Below are 20,753 nucleotides of genomic sequence, written 5' to 3'. Positions count from 1 at the left end.
ATTTTGTATCGCCGGACAATCACTGCTTTTTGCTGGAGGGAAGCTGCCGTGTTCCTGTGGTTTCATCGAAGCTTGATGGCCGAGTTTGCAGGCACAAACTCCACGTTGGTTGTTTACGCTGTAGTCGCCAGGAATTAATCCCTAACGCCACATATTCACACGGTCTACTAAGTCTAATAGACGTAAGGCCTCTTGCGGGTTCTGGTTGAACGTGGTTAGAAACAAGTTGACCATGGGTAGAAATGGAAATCAGAATTTCTAGCCACAGCAAATGTTGGTCATCAATATGATTAGAACTCGATAGAGTTTATGCATATACCTATATAAAATTCAAAGTAAACGGAAAACCTTTATTATGCGGATGACGTCTTCTTCTCTTTTTTTTGGAGGGACATACATATTCATATGTTCTAGAAGAGGTATTCCTTCGCCCAACATCAGAACTAACATTCAACGGACTTGGATATCGGGTCTATATTGATTATTCCGAAAATAGTGAGCACAAGCGGCTATCGTACAACAACGAAAAACGAAAAACGAAAAACGAAAAACGAAAAATAAACCGGGATTATGAGTAGAACAACGCCAGTGATATGATGTGTTGTACATGAAACATGTCGGGATTATACAGGTAGAGAGCGGTTTGCTCTACTATGCTATGAAATTTTGATGTCAGAGTGAGAAAAATGCAACCCGGAGACACAGCAAATGCCAACGGCCGAGGCGGCATTGATGGTCGCACAATAAACATGTAAAACCAAACAGAAGGGACGGGGATGTGTACTCCTGAAAATGCAAATATCGTAAAAGGGAAAATTATGTTCAGTCCAACTCCTCACTCCGCATCTTTGCGAAAACGGCGATAGCCTCATTTCACGCCTGACGCCCATGCAAGGACTGCGACGTCGCGAATGGTATCCATCAGCTCTCCTTGCTCAGGCCCTCTGAGGGACGACGGAATTGATTCTGGTGGCTCGCTGGAGTCTGCTTGTTGGACTGGGATTGTGGAATCGGTGTCCCACGGTGATGCGGGGAGGTAAGCTGAATAGTAGCTGATATTTTCGAGAGAGGGTGGAATTACTGGCCGCGCGTGTCGCAGGACGACAACGAGGCCGTCGGAGGAACAGGATATTACTGCTTCGATTTCTATTCGTGGTCTATGGAGGTTATTGTCGTTGCTGTTGCTGTTGCTGTTGCTGGTGGTCGTCTGGATATCGCCCAATGATCGTGAGAAATTGGTATTATTGTCCGTGATATTGCATTTGTTCAGGGTGTTTCGTGAGTCGACACAGGTTTCATCTCGCATTTCAACATCATTATCATCACCCTGCTCCTCCTCTTGAACTTTGTGTTCGCTTCCATATTCCGCAAGGTCATCCGTGCTATTCTCGCCCAGCAATGGATTTCGGAACCAGAACCGGAGATACGAAATCGTGTCATTCGACTTCACCCCTTCAATACATCTCACGGCCTCATGCAGACTACACTCTTCTATGCAGTAGTAAAAGCTCCTACCAACGAGATCCGCCGGCCTCAGCCCAAGAACGCGGGCTACGCCACTTGTCGCATACATGATGTTCGAAGACCGGGTAAATCGGTTTAAGAATAAAGCCGCGCGCGGCTCATGTGAGAGGATCTGTGGAACTGGCGAAAATTTGCTCGAAATATTCGAGAGCATGCTATATCGTGGGTCGAATTGTGATGGTGACCAAAATAGTCGTCTGACAGCTGGAGCGTCGGTTGCCCTCTCTGATGTGCGTCCCAGAATTTAGTTTCCTTACTTACAATTTTTTTCAAAATGCGTCCAGGAGAACATGTCTCAACTCACTTTGACTTCTTAATCCCCTCTGATAGATGCTGGTGCTTGATACTAAAACATCATAGACCACGTTGAATACGCATTCGACCCCAACCCAGTGACCAAGCTTGTGCTTAATCTGGAAGTAACTCAGTCCAGCAGCAATGTCATGCCTGATGCTCTGGGTATAGATCTGCTTTGCGAACGAGAATTCAAGCGGATGAACGAAATCCCAAAGGGACATGCCAACCACTTCATTGTTGGTGTAGCCTAGTATGTCCTGAACGGACGCAGAGGTATATTTTACTCTAGCGGCCGGCGTCAGATCTAGAGGAAACGTTAGCTCTATACACCTAGATAGGAATTAAAGAATATGGAGGAGAAGTTAGAACTTGCCAAGAATTGTGATAAATGCAATTTCCATACTGGCCGGCTGTAAATATAGAGATAAGAGCAGCGGGCAAAGAGTCGCAATTCTTCAGAAGTATGAATGTACATGTACAGGAGGATAAAACGACTTCGCCTGCTCGTTTCGCAAAATATACTTTGAAAATCGTCAACGTCCGGAAGTGACGGGCAGGTACTTAGTCATGCCCCCACAATCGCCGTCAAAAATCTGAAAAATGCTCGCCCCAATGTCGTGATTTAGATATCTCGAAAGACGAGCACCAATGCAATTGCTATCGGCCACACAAAGGACAAAAAAAAAAAAAAAAAAAAAAAAATCTTTGGTGTCTCGGAATTTCCAACCTATCCATGGAGTTAGCAAGGAAGTTGATAAATCCATGTCCGGGGGTTCGGGGAAGGGGGGCTCGAACTTTGCATATGAAACGCAATATCCCTGATTGTAAATGAAAATGGACCCTTTCTCAGAGTATAGCGGGTATTTCAAACCCAGTCGAAAATCAGCAACAGGAGGCACGAAACCTTGAAGTGTGTATTTGCATACTCCACACTTCTTCAGAAACTGTCGGACTTGTCGATGATGGTCCAAGGAAACTGGGCGCGTTGCGCAAGTTATTATAAGAATTCGACACGCAACTGCGGAAACTGTCCAAGAAACAATAGCGCATGCTTCCCAAAAGCCCTTGAACCATTTCCCAGCGCCGCACGCATGGAGAAGCCCAAAATGCCAAAACCCTCCGCAGCAATCCCAAAGAGGCAAAATGGCGCCGCATTGGGGCTCTCAGGTTCTGCAAGGGGCAATGATTTAATGTTGCAGGTGGGCAGATGAGTTGCATTAGACCCTTCCTAGCGCCTTATAGTGCGTTGGATGGGGAATGACAAGCTGCGGCGATCCCCAGGCAGGTTAAGGCGATTGACACTAATGGCCAGAAACGGAGCTGTGGGCCCTCGAAACTAACTATACCTGGCACCGAGCCATGGGAGAGCTGTCCCAACCGCCTGTCGCTACCAGGCACTCAGCTCTCCACAGTTGACACCCTCACTATTCCTGTTCCTGAGTACGTAGTGCCTGGCTGTCAAGCTGTCAGCGCGCGTTGGAAGGAGTTGGGGCTGTGCGACAGTCTCAGGACAACGTACGGGGAAGAATCAACCAATTTCCAGAGGCATTCAAAAGGGGCATCAAAGGGGCACTGCCGAACTCCAACAGATTATTCGGAACGTGCTCCGTGTACCCGTGCTGGCCATCCAGATAGAGTTATCATAACCCAGAGATACAGACCAACAGGTGAGATCTACCTGACATCCACTGACTTGTCATTCCCTTAGCCAAAGTAGCTATGGACCTATATCTATATCTAATCATCCAGTACAATAATACTCAGCCTCATTCTCCCCTCTCCGTCTTTTTTTTGTCAAGCGACTGCTGTACACCTTTTCTCCCACACGAGACCAGAGCTTATCTGACGAAATTGTGTTCTCAAAAAGTTAATCTGGCCTCCCCAAAGCCGGTGACTTATTAGAGGAGATTTTCTGCCTCCATGTCCAAAACAAAAAAAAAAAAAAAAAGAAAGAAAGAAAGAAAGAAAGAAAGAAAGAAAGAAAGAAAGAAAGAAAGAAAAGAAAAGAAAAATAAATAAAAAATTACAATAAATCTAGTTCTGGACTGTCGCACCCTTGTTACTGCCTGATCTGGTTCGAGTGGTTCAGATAATCTAAAAGAGCTTCCCACGAGCTTATTGTTAGTATTCTTGAATATATTTATTAAATTTGAATCTGAATCTACTGAGAGTCTTGCAAATGTAACTGGAACGTTTCATTTATTAACACACTAATGCTGTCCATGCGGAAAAACCAAACCCAATATCCCAAAAAAGAAAAACAAAAACAAAAAAATTCAACACAGTTTATCCTCAAACTCCAACCGGGGTGAGGGAAGGTTTCAGTGAAATGAACCAAATATGTTAGGCTTTCCTGACACATTCTAGGCGCTTCTCCTGCAGGCCGACCAACCCCCCTCAAACCTGCCTTATCAAACAAAAGAAATAGCTAACTATCTAGACAATCTATTTACATGTAGCAGTATCGAATTCTCAAAAGAGCCCAAGTATCTAATTAATTAAATCTTGCCCCAAAGGATATTAAGATAAGCCAAAAAGACAAACAAACTCCGGTTCATCCCTTAAGTAAATAATATATGTTGCCAAAAGTGGAAAAAATCAACTGCTAGATTTCCCGCTCCAAAGTTGAAAGTAAAAGAAATAGCAAACTGAAAATGACCTAGCATAGATAAACAACGTATCGTCATGAAAAATTATTAGGTATGCCGACGGAAGGTAGTCTGTTAGCCTGTTCTGTTCCGATGCCAAAGAGGTTCCGATCACCCAAAAAATCCTGTTGTCCCTTTCGCAATGCCTATCAGCTACAACACGGTGACGTCAATGAATCAGTTGGAGTAGAGAGTCCCATAAATGTTCTGAGGACACATGTATGGGCAGAAACGTCTAGGGTGGGGATGTGATAGGAGGGCTTGCGGATGTTGTAGTGGTTTGATCACGACAGCCCCAGAACCATCCAGGAGTCGAACAAGGAGTACTGGTCGATGTCGTGCTTGGAACAGGGAAAGTCGTGGTACTCGTTGGATCATTACACCCAAACCAGCCAGGGCTTTCGCAAGTTGAAGTCGTGGAAGCAGTAGTTGTTGGAGGGGAGGTCGGAGTAATCGTAGGCGCGGGAGACGCAGTAGGTACTGTACTTGTTGTGGTAGGATCCTTGCAGCCGAACCACCCGGGAGTTTTACAGGTCGATGTAGACGTTGTCGACGTTGTCGCTGTTGTAGTAGGAGTCGTGGTGGGATCCAAGCATCCCCACCACCCGGGAGTCTTGCAAGTTGACGTTCTTGTTCTGGTTGAAGTGCTCGTAGTGGTGGTAGTGGGCGTAGGTGTCGTTTCGTTGCTTTCGAAAAACTTCCAGTTGTTGCAGTCCACGCATTCTGTGAACGGGGCACATGTAGGTACGTCATCGTATCTCTCAATAACATCTGTAATTACTTCACGGATTCGATGTGTTCCGATTCCAACTCTCCAACCGAAATCTTCCACTGTGTCGTAAGTGCACAATTGGCCAGTATGGCAAGAGGACTCCATGGCATAGCCGCCAAGTGTACATACAGATGTTGCGCCGTTACACGTTCCCATATAAATAGGATCGGCAGTGTGGCCAAAATGGTAGGCACCAGTATAATTCCTTGCCTGGGGTGAAGATGGATCGGTTCCAGGAGGCGGAGGCAGTCCAAGGCGTGAAGCAGGTAGTGCTTCTGGCACAGCTTCAAACGTGACCACGGGCAATCCGTATGTCATCCCCAGCAGGCTTGAAACGGCACCACCCAGTGAATGTCCCGTAACCCAGATATTTGACTGGGGATACATTGCGGTGATATTGGAGTAAAGATTAAGGGCAGCCCGATAATAGCGGTTTTCTTGTCTTAAAGCTTTCCTGACGCAAGCTGTGTTACAAGTATATGTTGACGAGTAACAGTCGCAGACTTGTCGCCAAAAGTAATGCCCACCTTGGGCACAGCAACAGCTGAAAAACAAGTTGTCGTTAACCTTGTCATTGGTTGTCGTCCCGCCGCCATCGAAAATGGCCGCAGACGTACCCTTCAACACAACCACGATTGTAGAGTTTGTATTATCTGAGTAAATATGGCCTCTCAGTCCATCAGAGTCCCATCCGAAGCTGTCTGAATGGTTGAAAGGAGGGACAACATCAAACCATTCGCCCGATCCCGGAATCATGATGTAAGCGTTGGAGGTCATTTTAGCTAATGAAAGCACCGTCTCTTTATCTGTCACATCAGGTGCGTCTACTTCGTCCAGAGTCCAATAATCTGATGAGAGTGTTACTGCAGAGCTTGTCATTCTGGCAATTGAGAGATAATCTTCAACGACGGAAACATGACGATCAGAGAGACGGTGGATATTGATAGGTCTTGAAGAAACGCGAAACCGAGGAACCGATTCCCTTTTTTCACCATTTTCTGAGGCAGCCCATAGCAAAGTATCAGGCCTGATGTCAAGTCGCTTATGCAGGAGAGGATCTCGGTACGTTCCATGATGCAACATATGTCGTAATGTCTAGGGAAATGTAAACAATATTAGCGAGTTTTTCGGTCTTAGCAATAATGGCTACCACCACAAAAAACTCACAAATTCACGACCTGTTTCAATAGGTTGAGTGTCTAGGACGGGGATTTGGAGAGGACTTCGAGTAGCGGCGATGCAGGGTGATACGGATAATGCAAGCAAGGAGACCAGAAGATCAAGCCCCATCATATTCGACCCGGTTGACCGTTTCTTTCTTCTCCATCTAAATGGCCGCATATTGTAAAATAGATATCGATAACAAATAGCTTCTTCGGGTGAACGGTGCTGCTGCGGGCCATACAAGATTACTTGGTTCAGCCAGACGGAAGCGTTGGGAAGAGTTGTTGACGGATCCTAGAAGATAGCGGCGTGTAGCGATGACGCTGGAGTTCCCGATAAGTGATTTCTTATATCTAGTTAGCTATTGAAACCCTTGAGGAAGTAATGAATCCACGCCGCAGCTAGTGAGCTGCTGGAGGGTGATGCTGGGATCCCAGGCGATTGGAAAGACCCAGGCCAAACTTCGCGGTTTCGCCAAGTCATTCCCCGGCCATCTAAAATACACTCACACTGGTAACAACTTACCAGATGACTAATACATACCTCATAGGATGGGAGAAGGATAAAGTAATACCCTCAACACAGCAAGTAACCTACTATGGAGTTTTAATCATGGCCCCAAGCCGAAACTGCCGAAAGTGTTTCTGGGTGATAACTAATAATCCAAACCCAAGTCACGGGACGAACAAGATGGGCAACCTTGGAACCTTATACGAGACGAATTCCATATAGATCTGTACTCCGTAACAATTCCCGGCATCATGGTTCACCTTTATCCCACAGGGAAACTCGTTGACAATTGATTCTGAGCTGACATTCTGTTTTATTGTAGGCGATGATTGTCTTTGTACAGCAGTTCCTTTTTATTGAAGATTCTCAATTCGATACCACAACCCCAAGGGCTTGCCACCTTAGTTGGCTTCTAGCCATCCAATCTTCTCCATGTGGCCGTTCCAGTAGTGTATGTCTTGACTTACGGTCACCTCCATTGTATCTGCATTTGAACAATAGCAATAGTTCTTCTCATCCTAATTTGTTTTACCACTGGCAGTATTCATTAAACTACTGCTTTTTCCTCTTAGCTACTGTTCTTTAATTTTGCCCCAGTGACCTACCTAGGTAACAATTAGCTCTGAAGCTGAGCAATCAGGTGACCTGTTCTGAAACCCTGGATCCACGTCAATCAACTTCTTCGCAACTCTTAGGCAGAGTAGCACACAATCTCTGCCGGACATCAGCTGGCTGAAGGACCGAAAGCTTGTGATATGGCCTAATGACAGCCGCCCTGCCTTCTGTTTACCACCAATCAGCTCAAAAGTCTATGCCTGACATCTAATCTGTACTCGGTTTCCCGTTACGCTCACTATGGCATTGTGATTCGCAACTTCGTTTTGACAGAATTCTGGAATTCCCATCAACTTATAATACATGTAGCCCGACAAAATGTCCGCTGATTCCACTCCGCGGCTGGTCGGGGCCCAGACATCAAAATCATTCTCCCGTATGGAGGACACATCATCCAGCTCTTTTCCTCGAAACCGCGCAACGGCAGTGGAGGGGATTTTAACTCAGGACGTGCAAGCAGAGACTTCTCCTCTTACACCTTTGGACCCAGACCCTCTATATGGAGAATCAGACCTTTTTGCGAAAAGAGACTCGATAGATTTGGCGGATGGGCGGCTACTCGGCAAGCCTGATGCCTCCCATTCCCAGCTGCCATATGCGGCGGACCATTTTGAACTTCCCATAGAGCTAGCTAGCTTGACTGATAGGTTAGTGATCGATCTCCAGATCTCAAAGGTAGCCACGCAATTAATAGTTATCTATTATCTATTCAGGTTTATTGCCTCTCTCAGCGCGAAAGTGTACTCAACTCCACCCTCCATAGATAAGCTTTCGGGCCTCTTTCAGGACTTTTATGTGCGTGCCGCCGCGCATATATCAACCCATATTTCGACACTGGCCTCTCGTTTGCACCGCGAAACTCTCTCATCTCCTTCCCCTCCTCAAATTTCTGGGAAAATTCAACGTGATCCCTTGTCCAAAGATCAATCAAAGGGCTCTGAAAAGCTTACTACTGACCAGCAAATGCTGACAGCGGAAGAGGTGGCAGAGAAACGGAGAGCCCGCAAGATTTTACAATACAAAGGCCATGCCCTTGAGGAGGCAGTCGAGCGGCGGGCCTGTGAAGCTGTATACGACAAGATCTGGCGCCACAAAAATTCTTTGGATGAAGTCAGAGACGAGAAACTACGCTCCAAGACAGCGGCATTAGCACTAGTTGGTATTGGACTCAAGGACCTGGGGATTAAGGCTTGGGATCTGGATGGATCCGAAGAATCTGAAGCGTCAAAATTCCTAACCTCTGCCCGAGAAAGTTTAATCAAAATGAACGATGAAAAATTCCCCTTAGGCAAACTTCATCATCTGACTGCTGCCCACAAGGCTATCGTCGATACATTGACAATAGTTCTTCCGTCATCCTCTTCTGCTGACGAAATATTACCGACCCTGATATACATCCTAATAACTACACCAGCAGAAGGCATCAACATTATAAGTAACCTACTGTTCATTCAGCGCTTTAGAGCATCAAGTAGACTCGATGGCGAAGCAGCGTACTGCTTGACTAACCTAGAAGCAGCCATCAGCTTCCTAGAGAATGTGGACCTAAACAGTTTACAAACAGACCAAACACAAGACGGTGCATTGAACTCTCCTCGGATCGCTTCTAACCCCACCTCTATTCGGCATGATGCGCCATCAAGCAAGAGCCCTTCAACAATTTCGCCTTCTTCGACCGCTTCTCAGCTGTCGTTTGAAGTGGGAAAATCGGATTCAGGGCGGCGGTTGATGTCAAATGAAGGCGATCCTTCGCCACAGCGGCGTCTCACTAACCTTCTTCAACCTTCAGCTAAAGTTCTTGGTGCTGCCAATGACGCTGTTAGAAACACTGCTGACCAGGGATTCAAAAATATCAGCAACACACTTGATAATAGCTTCAACTTTCTCTTTGGCCGCTTGAGGGAAGTTCAAAGCAGACAAAATGGGGAGCCGAATGGGATATCTACGCTTGTTCCAAAAACTCTGGATGATGCTCGGCGGTTGGTCACTACCTCGCCCATTTTAGATGAAACCGACGGCAACGTGAAGGCTGAAGATAGACTCCTCGGGCTTATCGGTGGGCGAATGTTATCCAGACAGAATAGCACGGGTAGCTCGGGGAACAGCGGTAGTGGGTCAAAAGCTATCTCCTCCAGCAGAGAAACGTCCATTCCCCCGACACCTAATTCTGGATCAATTTTCTCCTACCCCGCCAACCAACTAACGACTCCGCCATTTGGGTCAATGAAGAGTATCGGCAATACCTTAAATCCTTTAAACCACATTCCAGGCATGATCCGTGGGTTTGGGCGAAGCGCACCTGACCCTTCTCACGACACGGTATTAACCACAAACAAGCCGAAATCAACAGAGTCCATATCAAGCCGCTCTAGCACTCCCGCTCCACAGAAGACTAACACGAGCACAAACGTCATCAACACCGCCGAATTTAAACCTCCAATCAAGCGATTCTTGGAAATGTCGGATGCTGGAGAGCTTAAAATGAGCGATATTCCCGAGCTTCTCGAAGATTACAAGCGGCTTGCCCTGTTCTTGAAAGAACCTGGTACTTCCTAAAAGCCTCCTTTTTACTTCTTTTATTTCTCAACCTCTTGCATTGATACCCATATCTCCCAACAACATCGATCCACTTCCTATTCAGCGATTCTCCGTCCCATTTTGGCCTGGTATTCCATGTTTTCCTTGACACCACCTGTTTTTTAATCACTCTTGGGAGAGGGTTTTCTTTAAGGCTTTTGATATTAAAATCCGAAATTATATCGATCTTGGTGTTTCCCACCCCCCCCCCCGGGCCCCTAGAATACATATATGCATTCGAGTGCATGTTTGGGTCAGGGGTGACGCTGACCGAAAAGAATGCCCAAACAAAGAGAAGAGTGCCATCCATCTCGAAGAATATAGATCATAAATGTCATTGGGAGCGGATGTGATTTAAGTGTGTTTCTTTTTTTTCTTTTCTTGTTTTATTTACTTTTTTCTTTGTCCATTTTTCCATTCTTGTCTTGGCGCCTTCTGTTGCTGTTACTCTTTTGTTTGTATACTTCCTTACATTTTATTTCCAACCCCGTATGAAATAACGTTCTCATCTGACCAATCAGTCAATCAATAAAGTAAATTCTATTATCTATTAAGCGAAGGCATGATTATCGATTATCTTCTTCGCCTTGGCCGCACGTCATTGCTTTAGCCATCCCCACGCGTTCGACAAACCCTCCCTTTCTCAATTCCATCTATATAAAGATAAAAAGGGCAGGAGGAAAACAAATAAAGTGAAATAGCTGAGGGGGAAAATTTTTTTAAAAAATGCATCGTCAAAGGAAAGTCAACAGCCATGTCTAAAAATAATCAAGGTCTTCCATGTCACCATTCTGCGAGCGAGCGCTGCTCAGCCACCAGCGACTCTGGCCAGGCTCGGTTGGGAGTGGGGGGAAAGCCAGGGTATCATTACAAAATAACAGATACGGTAAGGTAGCCCATAAAAATGGAGATTAGTAGTATACAGCAAGAAAACTTACAAAATAAACGATTTTATCTTTATTTTTTCATCAAGAAACCCGCGCCTTTAAAACATCCATCCCTCCCATCCTCATCTCTTCTAATCTCTGGCCGATCCCTTTCCCTTCCACCTGCACAAGTTCATACCTCCTCTCAATCTCTTTCTCAAACAAAGTAGCCACTTTCCGGCGTTCGCGCCTGGCCTCTTTCGTACGTTGAAGCAGGAGGCTAAACTGTTCAATGATCCAATCGCCGCTCTCTTCCCACTCCGTGAGCTTCAGCGATGCGAAGAATGTTTGGCGCTGCTCGTCCGTCAATACCTTTAGTCGAGTGAGTTTCTCTGAAAGTGCGATGGGTGGATCCTGCGGCTGGAAGATAAGCTGCGGAGCGGCTGGGTTATAATCGAATGATTCCGCTTGGAGGTCAGCAAAAGTTTTTGTTTCCAAGATGTTTGGGGGATAGTCAGATGGGAAATCGTCCAAGGGGCGTTTGGTGGAGAGAGAGGATAGCGTGGACAGGCGTAGAGATGTATATGTCTGCTGATTGTCTGTGCTGTTGTCGGATGAAGAACTGTCTAGGGCACTTAGATCTGTGATGTCGAAGAGACCACCGCGGCTGTAAGGATCATGGTTGTCATGTATCGATTGTAGAGAGTTGGGTTTGTTGGGTTTTGTAATGTTTGGTTGAGAAGCATGTTGTGACTGTGGGGATAAAATGACCGTGCGGGAGGGTGACGTTTGTGGAATTGGCCGTGTACCAAAGAATTTTTCCCCATCAAGGGGAGCTCCACCACGCGGATTTGGGGTGCCAAAACGAGATCTCGTCAGGAGCCGACCACCAGTAGAATTTCTCTGCGTTGGTTTAGGCATATACATATTACTGTCCGAGTAACTCTCGTAATCCGATTGCTTAGGGACAGAACGCGGATTAATGTTGATTTGCTGCTGCAGGTTTTGCACGGGCAGGGGAGCTTTGGTATCGCGCAGGACCGCTTCGATATTCTGCCAACTGAGAGGCTCTCCATTGGTATCGTTGTTGTTTCTCCAATCAAATAATTGGGCATCATCTCCATCAAAGTCATCCTCATCTCCAGTTTGGGCCTCATCGCCTTGCATATGTGTATCTTGCGGCACTATAATATCCTCATGCACGTATTCTGGATCAGAGCCAAGCTCCATAATCATCCTCTCCTCCAGCGCACTTCGACCACGGGAATTACCCTGGCTATACTGAACATTTGATGGCAAGTCATTCTCATCCTGACTGGTAACTTGAGGAGGGGCTGGGTCAAGCTGGAAATCACGCTTGCGACCATCTTTCTCTCGAATGAAGCTCGCAACTGTGGTAGTAGAATCATCGACAGTTTCCACATCAGTATCAAATATATCCTTTGGTGTTGCTTGGCTTGTTGGTACTTGGAACCCCGTGGTCTGACCTCGGATTTTGCTTGCTGTGACTGGTCGATGTTCCCCAGTAGTCCCAGCTGCAGATGAGGGTGTCTCACTCAATCTCGTCGTTGGCACTTTAACTCTGGCCATATTCGCCATGAGTTCCCTGGAGGGGTTGCCTGAAACATATTTGCCGCCCTTTGGAGCTGGGATATCATTTTGCAATGCCTTGCCTCGAACGTATTCCGCCACCGCCATTACGAGAGAATGAAGAGTTTTGAAATGGTTTGGTACAAATTGTACAAAGGATAGGTACACGTTCAGCGTATATGTTCAGATGGTTATGTGGCAATGCCCACTTCCACAACCCTCCTCATCAGTGGTGCCGCACAGGAATCAGGAGCTGAGGTTGAACGCGCCAAAATTTCTGGAAGTCAAAGCACATGTCGTCACATGATCTCGCCTGCCTGATTGGGCTGTCCTACATGTCAAATATATTTCGTTCTCTCTGATCTGTATCTAATATTAGGCCACAGGACGGAGGTATAGGACACTAGAGATGGAAATCGAAACAGTTCTGACCCTTATGGTAGATGTTATGGGGGGTTGACAACTAAGTCGCCAAGCATCAAACTCATACACTTCCTCATGTGGTCATTGCTAGTACCTTTTCGTTTCTAGACAATGATTTCTATCTATAATAGAAACACTAATAAAACTGTGAAATTATAAAATTAATATAAATGTTGATAAATATTTACAATCGGCTAACCTATTAAGTTTATGGTAGTGTTCAGAAGACATAAAAAAAAACATTAAGTTAACTGCTTCATGGGGCTTGATATTGCCTTTTGAAGCTGGACGGCAGAATGAAGATTTGTGTAGGTATTGAGTGGACAAAGCGGGCGCTGAGTGGTAGATTACATGAGTATAAATTTTTATTTCACACAACAATAATGTCATTGTGTTGACATGGGTATTGATATCGCATTCAGGGGGGGTATACCTCGTTGCCTTCTCTCTCAACGTTCCATATCATGCTAGCCCATGGAACTAATCGTAAATAAGAAGCAGATGTCATCACATACTCTTCAGCATACAGCGACAGCAGAGGCCTTATAGCAGAAGATATGTAATGACCGAAGTCGCAGTTAATTTCATAGCATCTCCGTCTCCGAACATGAATACAGGACAGCCGTGATCAGCGTGACGAGCTAGAGGCTTTCACCAAGTTTAGATAACAGAGTCATCTTCATCTACCTCATCGGGAGGCAATGACGTCTGCTTCCTGCTCGCTTTGACCTTTGCCTTTTCGAAAAATACATTGGCCTTCTCCACTTCTGCCATCTTCTTGTCCATCCCCGACCCTTGCTCCATACGCGCAAGCACCGAGTCCGTGTAGCCACCATCATCATCAGAAAACATGGTTTGGTCACCATCAAAGTCCCTCATACCCGGGCCATTGCTCATATCGTCATTCTCTGGGAAGACGGATAATACAAACAAATCCGCGATCCACAAGGACAACATTCCCCGTAACCGCAGGAGCTCGTAGCTATCCGAAAACGGCGGGGAAATCAATAACTCATCCATCTGCGCTGCTATTTGTTGGGCTTCCTCGAGTTCCTTACGACGGGCTTCAACAATTGTATCTTCTTTTCGATTATTCCTACTGTCTGGCTGTTGGGATATAGCACCGGATATAGACATATTATCATCCCGAGCCGGGTTGTCAAAGTCGTACGTTTCTGTCATGCCCTCCATGTCCATCACGACCGCGTCTCGCGCCGACTGGCTTTCTTCTTGCACGAGCGAAATCCAAAGCCCGAACATCGCGGGATAGAAGTCCAGTGGACTCAATGCTGTCGGTGCGGCTTTACGGTATGGAAACTGGAGTATGAGGCGCTCGTAATAGCTCTTGGCGCGCTCAAATCCTCTGCGGGTAAACCACTGTCTTCGGGGTAGGAAGTTCGCGCTGTCAGCATTTCCAGTCCGTAATGATGCTGACGACTCCGCTATCGGGTTGCGATCACTCCATAGCAGGATTTCCGCACCAATCCCCCACCGTCCACTGCTTCGGACATCCATGCCATGACCCCCGAATTCATCGCGTAGGATCAAGCCCCATGCTCTCCCAGCCCGCGCGTAATCGCCTTCTAGCAGACATCGATGGAGCATTGTTGTAATTACATTCAGGTGCAGCAGTCGTAGACTGTTGTTCTGATCTGCAGACCTGGGAATGAATATTGGTGGTGATAGCTGAGACAGCTCCCTCTCGACCTCCCTTTGGCTGATCCTGGAAGGCTTGCTCTTGCTTGGTCCAGGTCTCGAATGGGGAAAGCTGCCACCTGGGAGTGCTCTATGAAATGGCAGGCCAGCAACGCGATATTGGTGTGCCTCATTTGGTGACAAAACTATCGGCGACTTCGGACAGGAGCGGGTACCTTTCCCATCATCTGCACTGTTTTGGGGATTGCTGGCTACACCGGCATCATCATCGCTGGTGCTTGTGGTGGATACCTCATCCACTTCTATATGATCATTTTGCTTGCGTTTGTTGGCTTCATACCGGGCAGTACGACAACTCGCTGGTTGCTGCCATGTGGCAAGCGGAAGAGAGAAGTATGATAAAGACATCAATGACCCGATGCGGGGACCAATCAGATTAAAATGGCTTGTCTTGTCAAGGCGAGCATGGCATTGCCGAACGTGTTGCTCCAAAGATCATCGCGTAACCCGGTTGCTGACAGTTGCAAACGTCATTGCTGTGATATTCCAGAACCAATCAAACAGTAATCCTACAGCCAGGCTTTCTTGTTTCGTTTCTTCTTACTCCCTCATGGCCAGGACAATATCTAGACTGCTTCCTCTCAAGGATGGTCGTTACTTTCGCAGTCCTCATCAACTTTTGAGCAAATCACGGATAAATATTAATCCGTCTTGGGCGTGGACTGTCCAATATAGAGGACATACCTACTAGGCGATGATTGTAATGTCTCAACGATCAGAAGATGGATGGAGTAAAATGAATGGGTATGTTCAGTTCTCGCCATGGAATATTGTAGACCAGACATCGTCTAACCCATGTGGATATGGGCGTCATCACATTGATCCCAGAGACATGATGGGTTAGTAAGTGACTTGGGGACGAGTTAGCAGTTCAACTTCAATAGTACCAGTAGTTGCTATATCAGAATGGGAGTTGTTTAATGAAGCCCTTCCTCGCCTCTCTGCCTTCTATGTGCACTCTCTCTCGCTTCGAATCCCAGCATACCGAATCATCTTCTCTCTCTTTTGCAATGCTTGTTCAACGTTCATGAAACACAACTAAAGACTTCTCCGTGCAGTGACACAGCCGTCGGAGCAACATATCTCCGTAATCACGAGACCCCGGACCCGCTCTAGCATCATACGTGACCTCAACCTCAGCTCGCTCTGAATCGCTTCAACTTTGCTTCAACTCATCATCATCATCTTCACGGATTATTGTTGTATCTTTCTGCCACGGACCCAGATAGTGTCGTAGGCTGAGACCCGGACTATTTCTGGAACCAGTTTCCTTGCATTTCCTTGCTCACAACACTCGTTCTATCATACCCACCGCCAGAACTTCTCTAGCGTGATTACTTTCTTTTGGTGGTGCCCTGCGACTAATGCGGCCCTGAAACAAGTCTATCTTTCACCAGTCGGCGGCTGTCCAAGGTCAGTTAGTGATCGTTAGTCACGGTGGACTTAAGCCTGACCATCACGTATTCCCAACCGAGAACACTGGATCCCTTCGGCTCAGTCCTTTGTAAGTATCCTCTCTGTTTCTCCTGGATCACTTCCAGGCCATTTCTCCCACCCAACAACCACCCAGGGTCTCATTAATTCTCTCGTCGCAGGCGGTCACTCATCGAAATCGAGTGGCCTCAAAACCTCGGCCTAACCTTCTCTAAAGATTCCCTCTCCTGCGGCCAGATAGTCCCCTCCCTCCCAAATATGAGTGACTAAGTAGACTCTCGAGGTCTTTGCTCCTGCTCCTTCCGACATCTGCTTCAGTGGTAACCCATCAGCTACCCGGTTTGTTTCTCATTGTACTATGGGGCAAGTATCCTCTTCCCAACGCGCAGACTTCGCGCAGAGCAACCACAACCACAACAATAACAGTATCTCATCACTCTCCCTCTCGCGCATTTCACGCGAACAACACAACCAACAATCTTCTCCTGGAAACGTGGACCACCCTTTTCACCGTCGACATCGCTCTACTGGCGGGATTGACAGTACTGTCGAGCGCAGTCATGCAAATCCTCCGTTAACATCCCAATCTGCAGCTTCACCATTGCCTTCAGTCACCACTAATCCTGATATTGATATGTTTCGAAATTCGAGTGACCTGGATTTCCACCCATCCCTACGAGCAGACAGCCCTGTAGGAACTATGGAACGTTTGGGGTCGCATTACTCTTCTTCCACCCTTGAAACCACTGCTGCCATTCCAGCGTCCGCGACAAATCGACAGTCGACTATGTCTCGTCTCGGCTCGAGGATCCTTCCAAACGCAGTTGTGAGGGGCCTGTTGAATAGCGGAGAAGAAACACCCGCGGAAGGACGTGCTCACAGGATTGGTTTGTTGTCTAGGACTCTACACAGGTCGGATTCTGCTCACCATTCACACCGCTTCTCATCTCTTCCTGGGTCTAGTTCAAGGGGGATATCGAGGCGACGCTCGATACGTGGACCGTACCCTCCTCCACGAGGCGATGCAGCTCTATTACCCGATTCTCCTCCCAACCCCATATACCTAGATTCTACCGCGATGGCAAGGGATTCTAGCTCCGGAAGATTTTCTTGGCGTCATCGAGCGAGATTAAGCCATGTCCGGCATTCTATTGCTGTGCCAATATCTCAGATATTTGGCCAACCACCTGCCATATCTGAACCAAACCAGACAACAATGCTGCCCCCACGTCGGCCATCACGGCCTAGTTTTACCGAGGACTCTGATCACTTACTTCCGCCTTTAGGGTCGATGGACACGTACATGGAATTTGGTGGATCCCGTGAACTTGACTCCGTTGAGCCTTCTACAAGGAATACACTACAAATGTCTACAAGTGCCCCTTCTCGACCTCCCCGGACCTCTTCCCCCGCACGAAGACATACTCCTGCGCGTTCACGACACATTCGCTCCATTCGCCGGGATGAACAAACTCCGTTGTCTCGCGTTTTGCAAATGGCAGCGGCTGCAATTGCTGCCCAGCTCTCTGGAAATACACCACCAGCAATGCCCAATATCCAGGCTATTGGTGCGGACGGTGCGGATGGGTCGTTGGAAAGCTTTATACAAAGTTTACAACAGGCTACATCTACCCAAACCCAAGGAATAGGGACAGAAGACGAGAGTGGGAGTAACCAAAGGGACGGTGGCTTACCTCACGTCAACTTCTTAAGGGTTTTCCGCTTTGTCAACCCGGAAAATACAGAAAGTAACTCGACAACAGGACATCCTAACCAACCAGGCTCTGAATATACTCAGGACAGTGGATCGGATAGAATGGACCTTGATGACCCGACACCAACAGACAATAGCCAGGACAGACGATTGGTGACTTTGGTGGTGGTAGGAGTAAGGTCAGTTCCCTCTATAAGCAATGGATCCGACAATGATGCTGGACTCCACGCCCGTGTATCACTGGATTCTCTGCTCCGGCTGCCGTTTATTTCACCAAATAACGTCTCTCGAACCGAGCTGGACTCCAGTGGGTTTCTTCGGCGCGCTGATAGACGGTCTAGATTCTCAAGCCATCGTCGCTCAATGGGAAGCAACACATTCCCTGCCAATTACGATAGCCAGCGTCACCAAAGGTCACATACATCATCTCGCAATCAATCAAATTTGGCCACTTCATTACCCACAGTTCTATCAGAAAGTCCACCTGGTCCTCATCCCCCTCCATCTACTCCTGCCGACCCTGGTTTGTCCAATGTTTCCTCAGAAGCCAACAGCCCAAGTCGACGACCGTCGGCATCCTCAGTTGCACTTCCGCAATTGAATGAAGTCTCTTCTCAGGAACCCGACGAGTCCTCCGAAAATCAGCACCCTCTCTTCAACAATGTACGCCAACGCCGTAGAAGCGACTCAGAAACGGCTCGTCATCGCGGACTTGGCTCTGGAGCTGCAAGACGAAATGGCGTTGTGGAACCCGATAGTACCTCGCCATCTGCAGGAAGAAGCTGGTTGATCTACGTGGTTGGCACGAATTTATCTGAAAACCACCCAGCTTTTGCAACTCCAAGTTTATTTACAGATGTATGTAACCTGACATATTGCCATTGTCTCAAATAAATACATTGTTAATCAAGCGCTATTAGAACCCTACCTATGAGGACATGTTACTCCTTTCATCGTTACTTGGTCCCGCTAAACCGCCTGTCGCTTCCCAGGAAGACGTTGCCTCCGCAGGAGGCATATATCGATTGGTCGAGTATGATGGTTCTCTAATCGCTGAATCGGCAGATACGACCCAGAAAATTCTTATTACGGAAAATGAAAGATGTCTTATCTGCCTCTCCGAGTATGAGGCTGCGGAGGAAGTCAGACAGTTAACCAAATGCCATCACCTCTATCATCGCGAATGTATTGATGAGGTAAGTGTTCGGTTCTTCTCCGACATATCGTGTTATTGATGAAGCAGAATAACTAACACTGGCTATAGTGGTTGACCACCGGGCGCAATTCCTGCCCGCTATGTCGAGGTCAAGGCGTGTCAAATTCCGAGAGCAACGACCCAGGTACCACCGAGCAGGAGACAGTGTCATGAAGAGGAATAATCGTCTGATCCATATACCCGCCTCGTATTTAGGGGAACAACTTCCGCGACATTGAAAATTATTTTTTCCCACCTCAACGCTGTGATCCATACATACGTCCTTTGGCTTGTTCATTCCTGGCCCTTGGTTTCCTCGATATCCTCCGCGTTCGCAATTGGATGATTATCCGTCTACTCGTAAACACCGGAATTTTCGGTTCGATTTTACTTAGAAATCTTAAATTCCATCCCCTGAAATAATGAAATACCCCTTTGCACTTTTATCCACACTGTCATTGGTTTCAATCCACAAATGTTCTTTTTTGTCTCTTTTTTTCTCCTTTTTTTTTCTTTTTTTTCCCCCTTTTTCTACAAAGCTCTGCCGGAACTCTTAAAGCATGGCCCTTTCTGTAATGATCTTTATTTTACTTCCTCCTTTTCATATTTAATTTATTTTTCAGATTTTCTCCGTTCTTGATATTCCTTACTTCAATTTGGCGTTTTTCATAACATGCATGCATTCAAATCTGTCCCAGGAGCCTTCCTTGGTTCGTGTTTTTGTGTTTTTAATTACTTTGCGGTGCTCTTTCTCTCTCCGCAATATGCACCCTTCTAGAAAGCTTTTATTTACGGCTGTTAGTATTTTCCGGTGTTCTCGGTCAGGGTTTAAGGCCTCAGGGGAGAGGATGCAGATAGAGACCTACGGGGGCGACTTGCCGGTATTCATCAGAACGTTTCTTCAGCTTGTTTCTTTATTCACCTCATTGGCCGTTGCTATTTCCATTCCGTTTTTTTGTTCCCTTGGTTTTAATTTCTGTCACACAATTATGAAGCCATGATATATTGTTCTTTGTCTTTTTTCAAAACACTCTTGAACATACATTCCCTTTTTGATATCACTGGTTTCTCTAACTCTTACATTTTCTGCAAGAGCTTTGTTTATCATTTTGCCCTCCCGTTCTTGTCAGTAAATGTTTTCTTTAAGGCCATGAGCACGGCATGGTTTAATAAATTGAAATTACATGGGAAGTGCTCGCATCCTAATGCTCGCTGATACCACGTTAGCCACACCTATATAATGTTGGAGGGATTGGATTGGGTGGTTCGTCCTCTCCATTACCAGCGTGGCGCTGGTGATAACCGGGCTCCTTTGCCTCAGTACGTTATTTTTTTTTTTTTTTTTTTTTTAACTCTTTTTTCGCTCCCTACAGCACGTTATCTGACTGTCCTCGTGACAGGCTAGCTCACGTGGTAGGCTTTCATCCGTTTGTTTACAGAGTGCAATTGCCAGGAACAGCCGGGTAGGGAAGAATGTGAAGATCTGAATCGGCCTCCAACACCTTGAAAAAGTATAGGGCGTCGGCCTGTGGGCCTGGGATTCCCCACTATTCCGTCGCGCCGCACTAACAAGCAATGGAAGCCTGGTACCATCATGACAGTATCCGGGCTGAAAATATTCCCGGTTGCTGTGCGACTATCTGATATTGACCCTTGGAACGGGAATCGGAATCACAGGAGCCCGCATGTGGGGGAGGGGGGAGACGTA

The 20,753-nt window shown here is 46.7% G+C and overlaps 7 protein-coding genes across 7 annotated transcripts; 3 read left to right on the top strand and 4 right to left on the bottom strand.

Annotated features, from left to right (window-relative positions):
• Nucleotides 1-868: 868 nt before the first annotated feature.
• On the bottom strand, nucleotides 869-2,390 carry HCAG_08051 (predicted protein; the record flags this gene model as incomplete). The annotated part of the gene is made up of 3 exons (XM_001536892.1): nucleotides 869-1,749; nucleotides 1,829-2,125; nucleotides 2,360-2,390. 3 exons carry the CDS (start codon nucleotides 2,388-2,390, stop codon nucleotides 869-871), a joined length of 1,209 nt encoding a protein of 402 aa, XP_001536942.1.
• Nucleotides 2,391-2,927: 537 nt separating this feature from the next.
• HCAG_08050 (predicted protein) lies at nucleotides 2,928-3,723 on the top strand (the record flags this gene model as incomplete). Its single annotated transcript, XM_001536891.1, has 3 exons — nucleotides 2,928-3,020; nucleotides 3,179-3,488; nucleotides 3,689-3,723. 3 exons carry the CDS (start codon nucleotides 2,928-2,930, stop codon nucleotides 3,721-3,723), a joined length of 438 nt encoding a protein of 145 aa, XP_001536941.1.
• A 534-nt stretch (nucleotides 3,724-4,257) lies between these two features.
• On the bottom strand, nucleotides 4,258-6,534 carry HCAG_08049 (conserved hypothetical protein; the record flags this gene model as incomplete). Its single annotated transcript, XM_001536890.1, has 7 exons — nucleotides 4,258-4,266; nucleotides 4,859-4,949; nucleotides 5,001-5,192; nucleotides 5,251-5,300; nucleotides 5,371-5,705; nucleotides 5,859-6,336; nucleotides 6,409-6,534. 7 exons carry the CDS (start codon nucleotides 6,532-6,534, stop codon nucleotides 4,258-4,260), a joined length of 1,281 nt encoding a protein of 426 aa, XP_001536940.1.
• A 293-nt stretch (nucleotides 6,535-6,827) lies between these two features.
• HCAG_08048 (predicted protein) lies at nucleotides 6,828-10,086 on the top strand (the record flags this gene model as incomplete). Its single annotated transcript, XM_001536889.1, has 5 exons — nucleotides 6,828-6,918; nucleotides 6,956-7,053; nucleotides 7,238-7,366; nucleotides 7,840-8,177; nucleotides 8,244-10,086. 5 exons carry the CDS (start codon nucleotides 6,828-6,830, stop codon nucleotides 10,084-10,086), a joined length of 2,499 nt encoding a protein of 832 aa, XP_001536939.1.
• Nucleotides 10,087-11,125: 1,039 nt separating this feature from the next.
• HCAG_08047 (predicted protein) lies at nucleotides 11,126-12,671 on the bottom strand (the record flags this gene model as incomplete). Its single annotated transcript, XM_001536888.1, has 2 exons — nucleotides 11,126-11,156; nucleotides 11,197-12,671. The coding sequence occupies 2 exons, from the start codon at nucleotides 12,669-12,671 to the stop codon at nucleotides 11,126-11,128; spliced, it is 1,506 nt and encodes a 501-aa protein (XP_001536938.1).
• Nucleotides 12,672-13,646: 975 nt separating this feature from the next.
• Nucleotides 13,647-15,487, bottom strand: HCAG_08046 (predicted protein; the record flags this gene model as incomplete). The annotated part of the gene is made up of 3 exons (XM_001536887.1): nucleotides 13,647-15,008; nucleotides 15,247-15,310; nucleotides 15,387-15,487. The coding sequence occupies 3 exons, from the start codon at nucleotides 15,485-15,487 to the stop codon at nucleotides 13,647-13,649; spliced, it is 1,527 nt and encodes a 508-aa protein (XP_001536937.1).
• A 1,007-nt stretch (nucleotides 15,488-16,494) lies between these two features.
• HCAG_08045 (predicted protein) lies at nucleotides 16,495-19,219 on the top strand (the record flags this gene model as incomplete). Its single annotated transcript, XM_001536886.1, has 5 exons — nucleotides 16,495-17,023; nucleotides 17,423-18,029; nucleotides 18,192-18,708; nucleotides 18,771-19,046; nucleotides 19,115-19,219. 5 exons carry the CDS (start codon nucleotides 16,495-16,497, stop codon nucleotides 19,217-19,219), a joined length of 2,034 nt encoding a protein of 677 aa, XP_001536936.1.
• Between the last annotated feature and the right edge of the window lie 1,534 nt (nucleotides 19,220-20,753).

The sequence above is a fragment of the Histoplasma capsulatum genome, genomic scaffold (genome assembly GCF_000149585.1).
Source record: "Histoplasma capsulatum NAm1 scaffold_10 genomic scaffold, whole genome shotgun sequence".
Classification (NCBI taxonomy): domain Eukaryota; kingdom Fungi; phylum Ascomycota; class Eurotiomycetes; order Onygenales; family Ajellomycetaceae; genus Histoplasma; species Histoplasma mississippiense.
The sequence above is the reverse complement of the archived record's forward strand: the minus strand, read 5'-3'. Positions and strand labels throughout refer to the sequence as shown.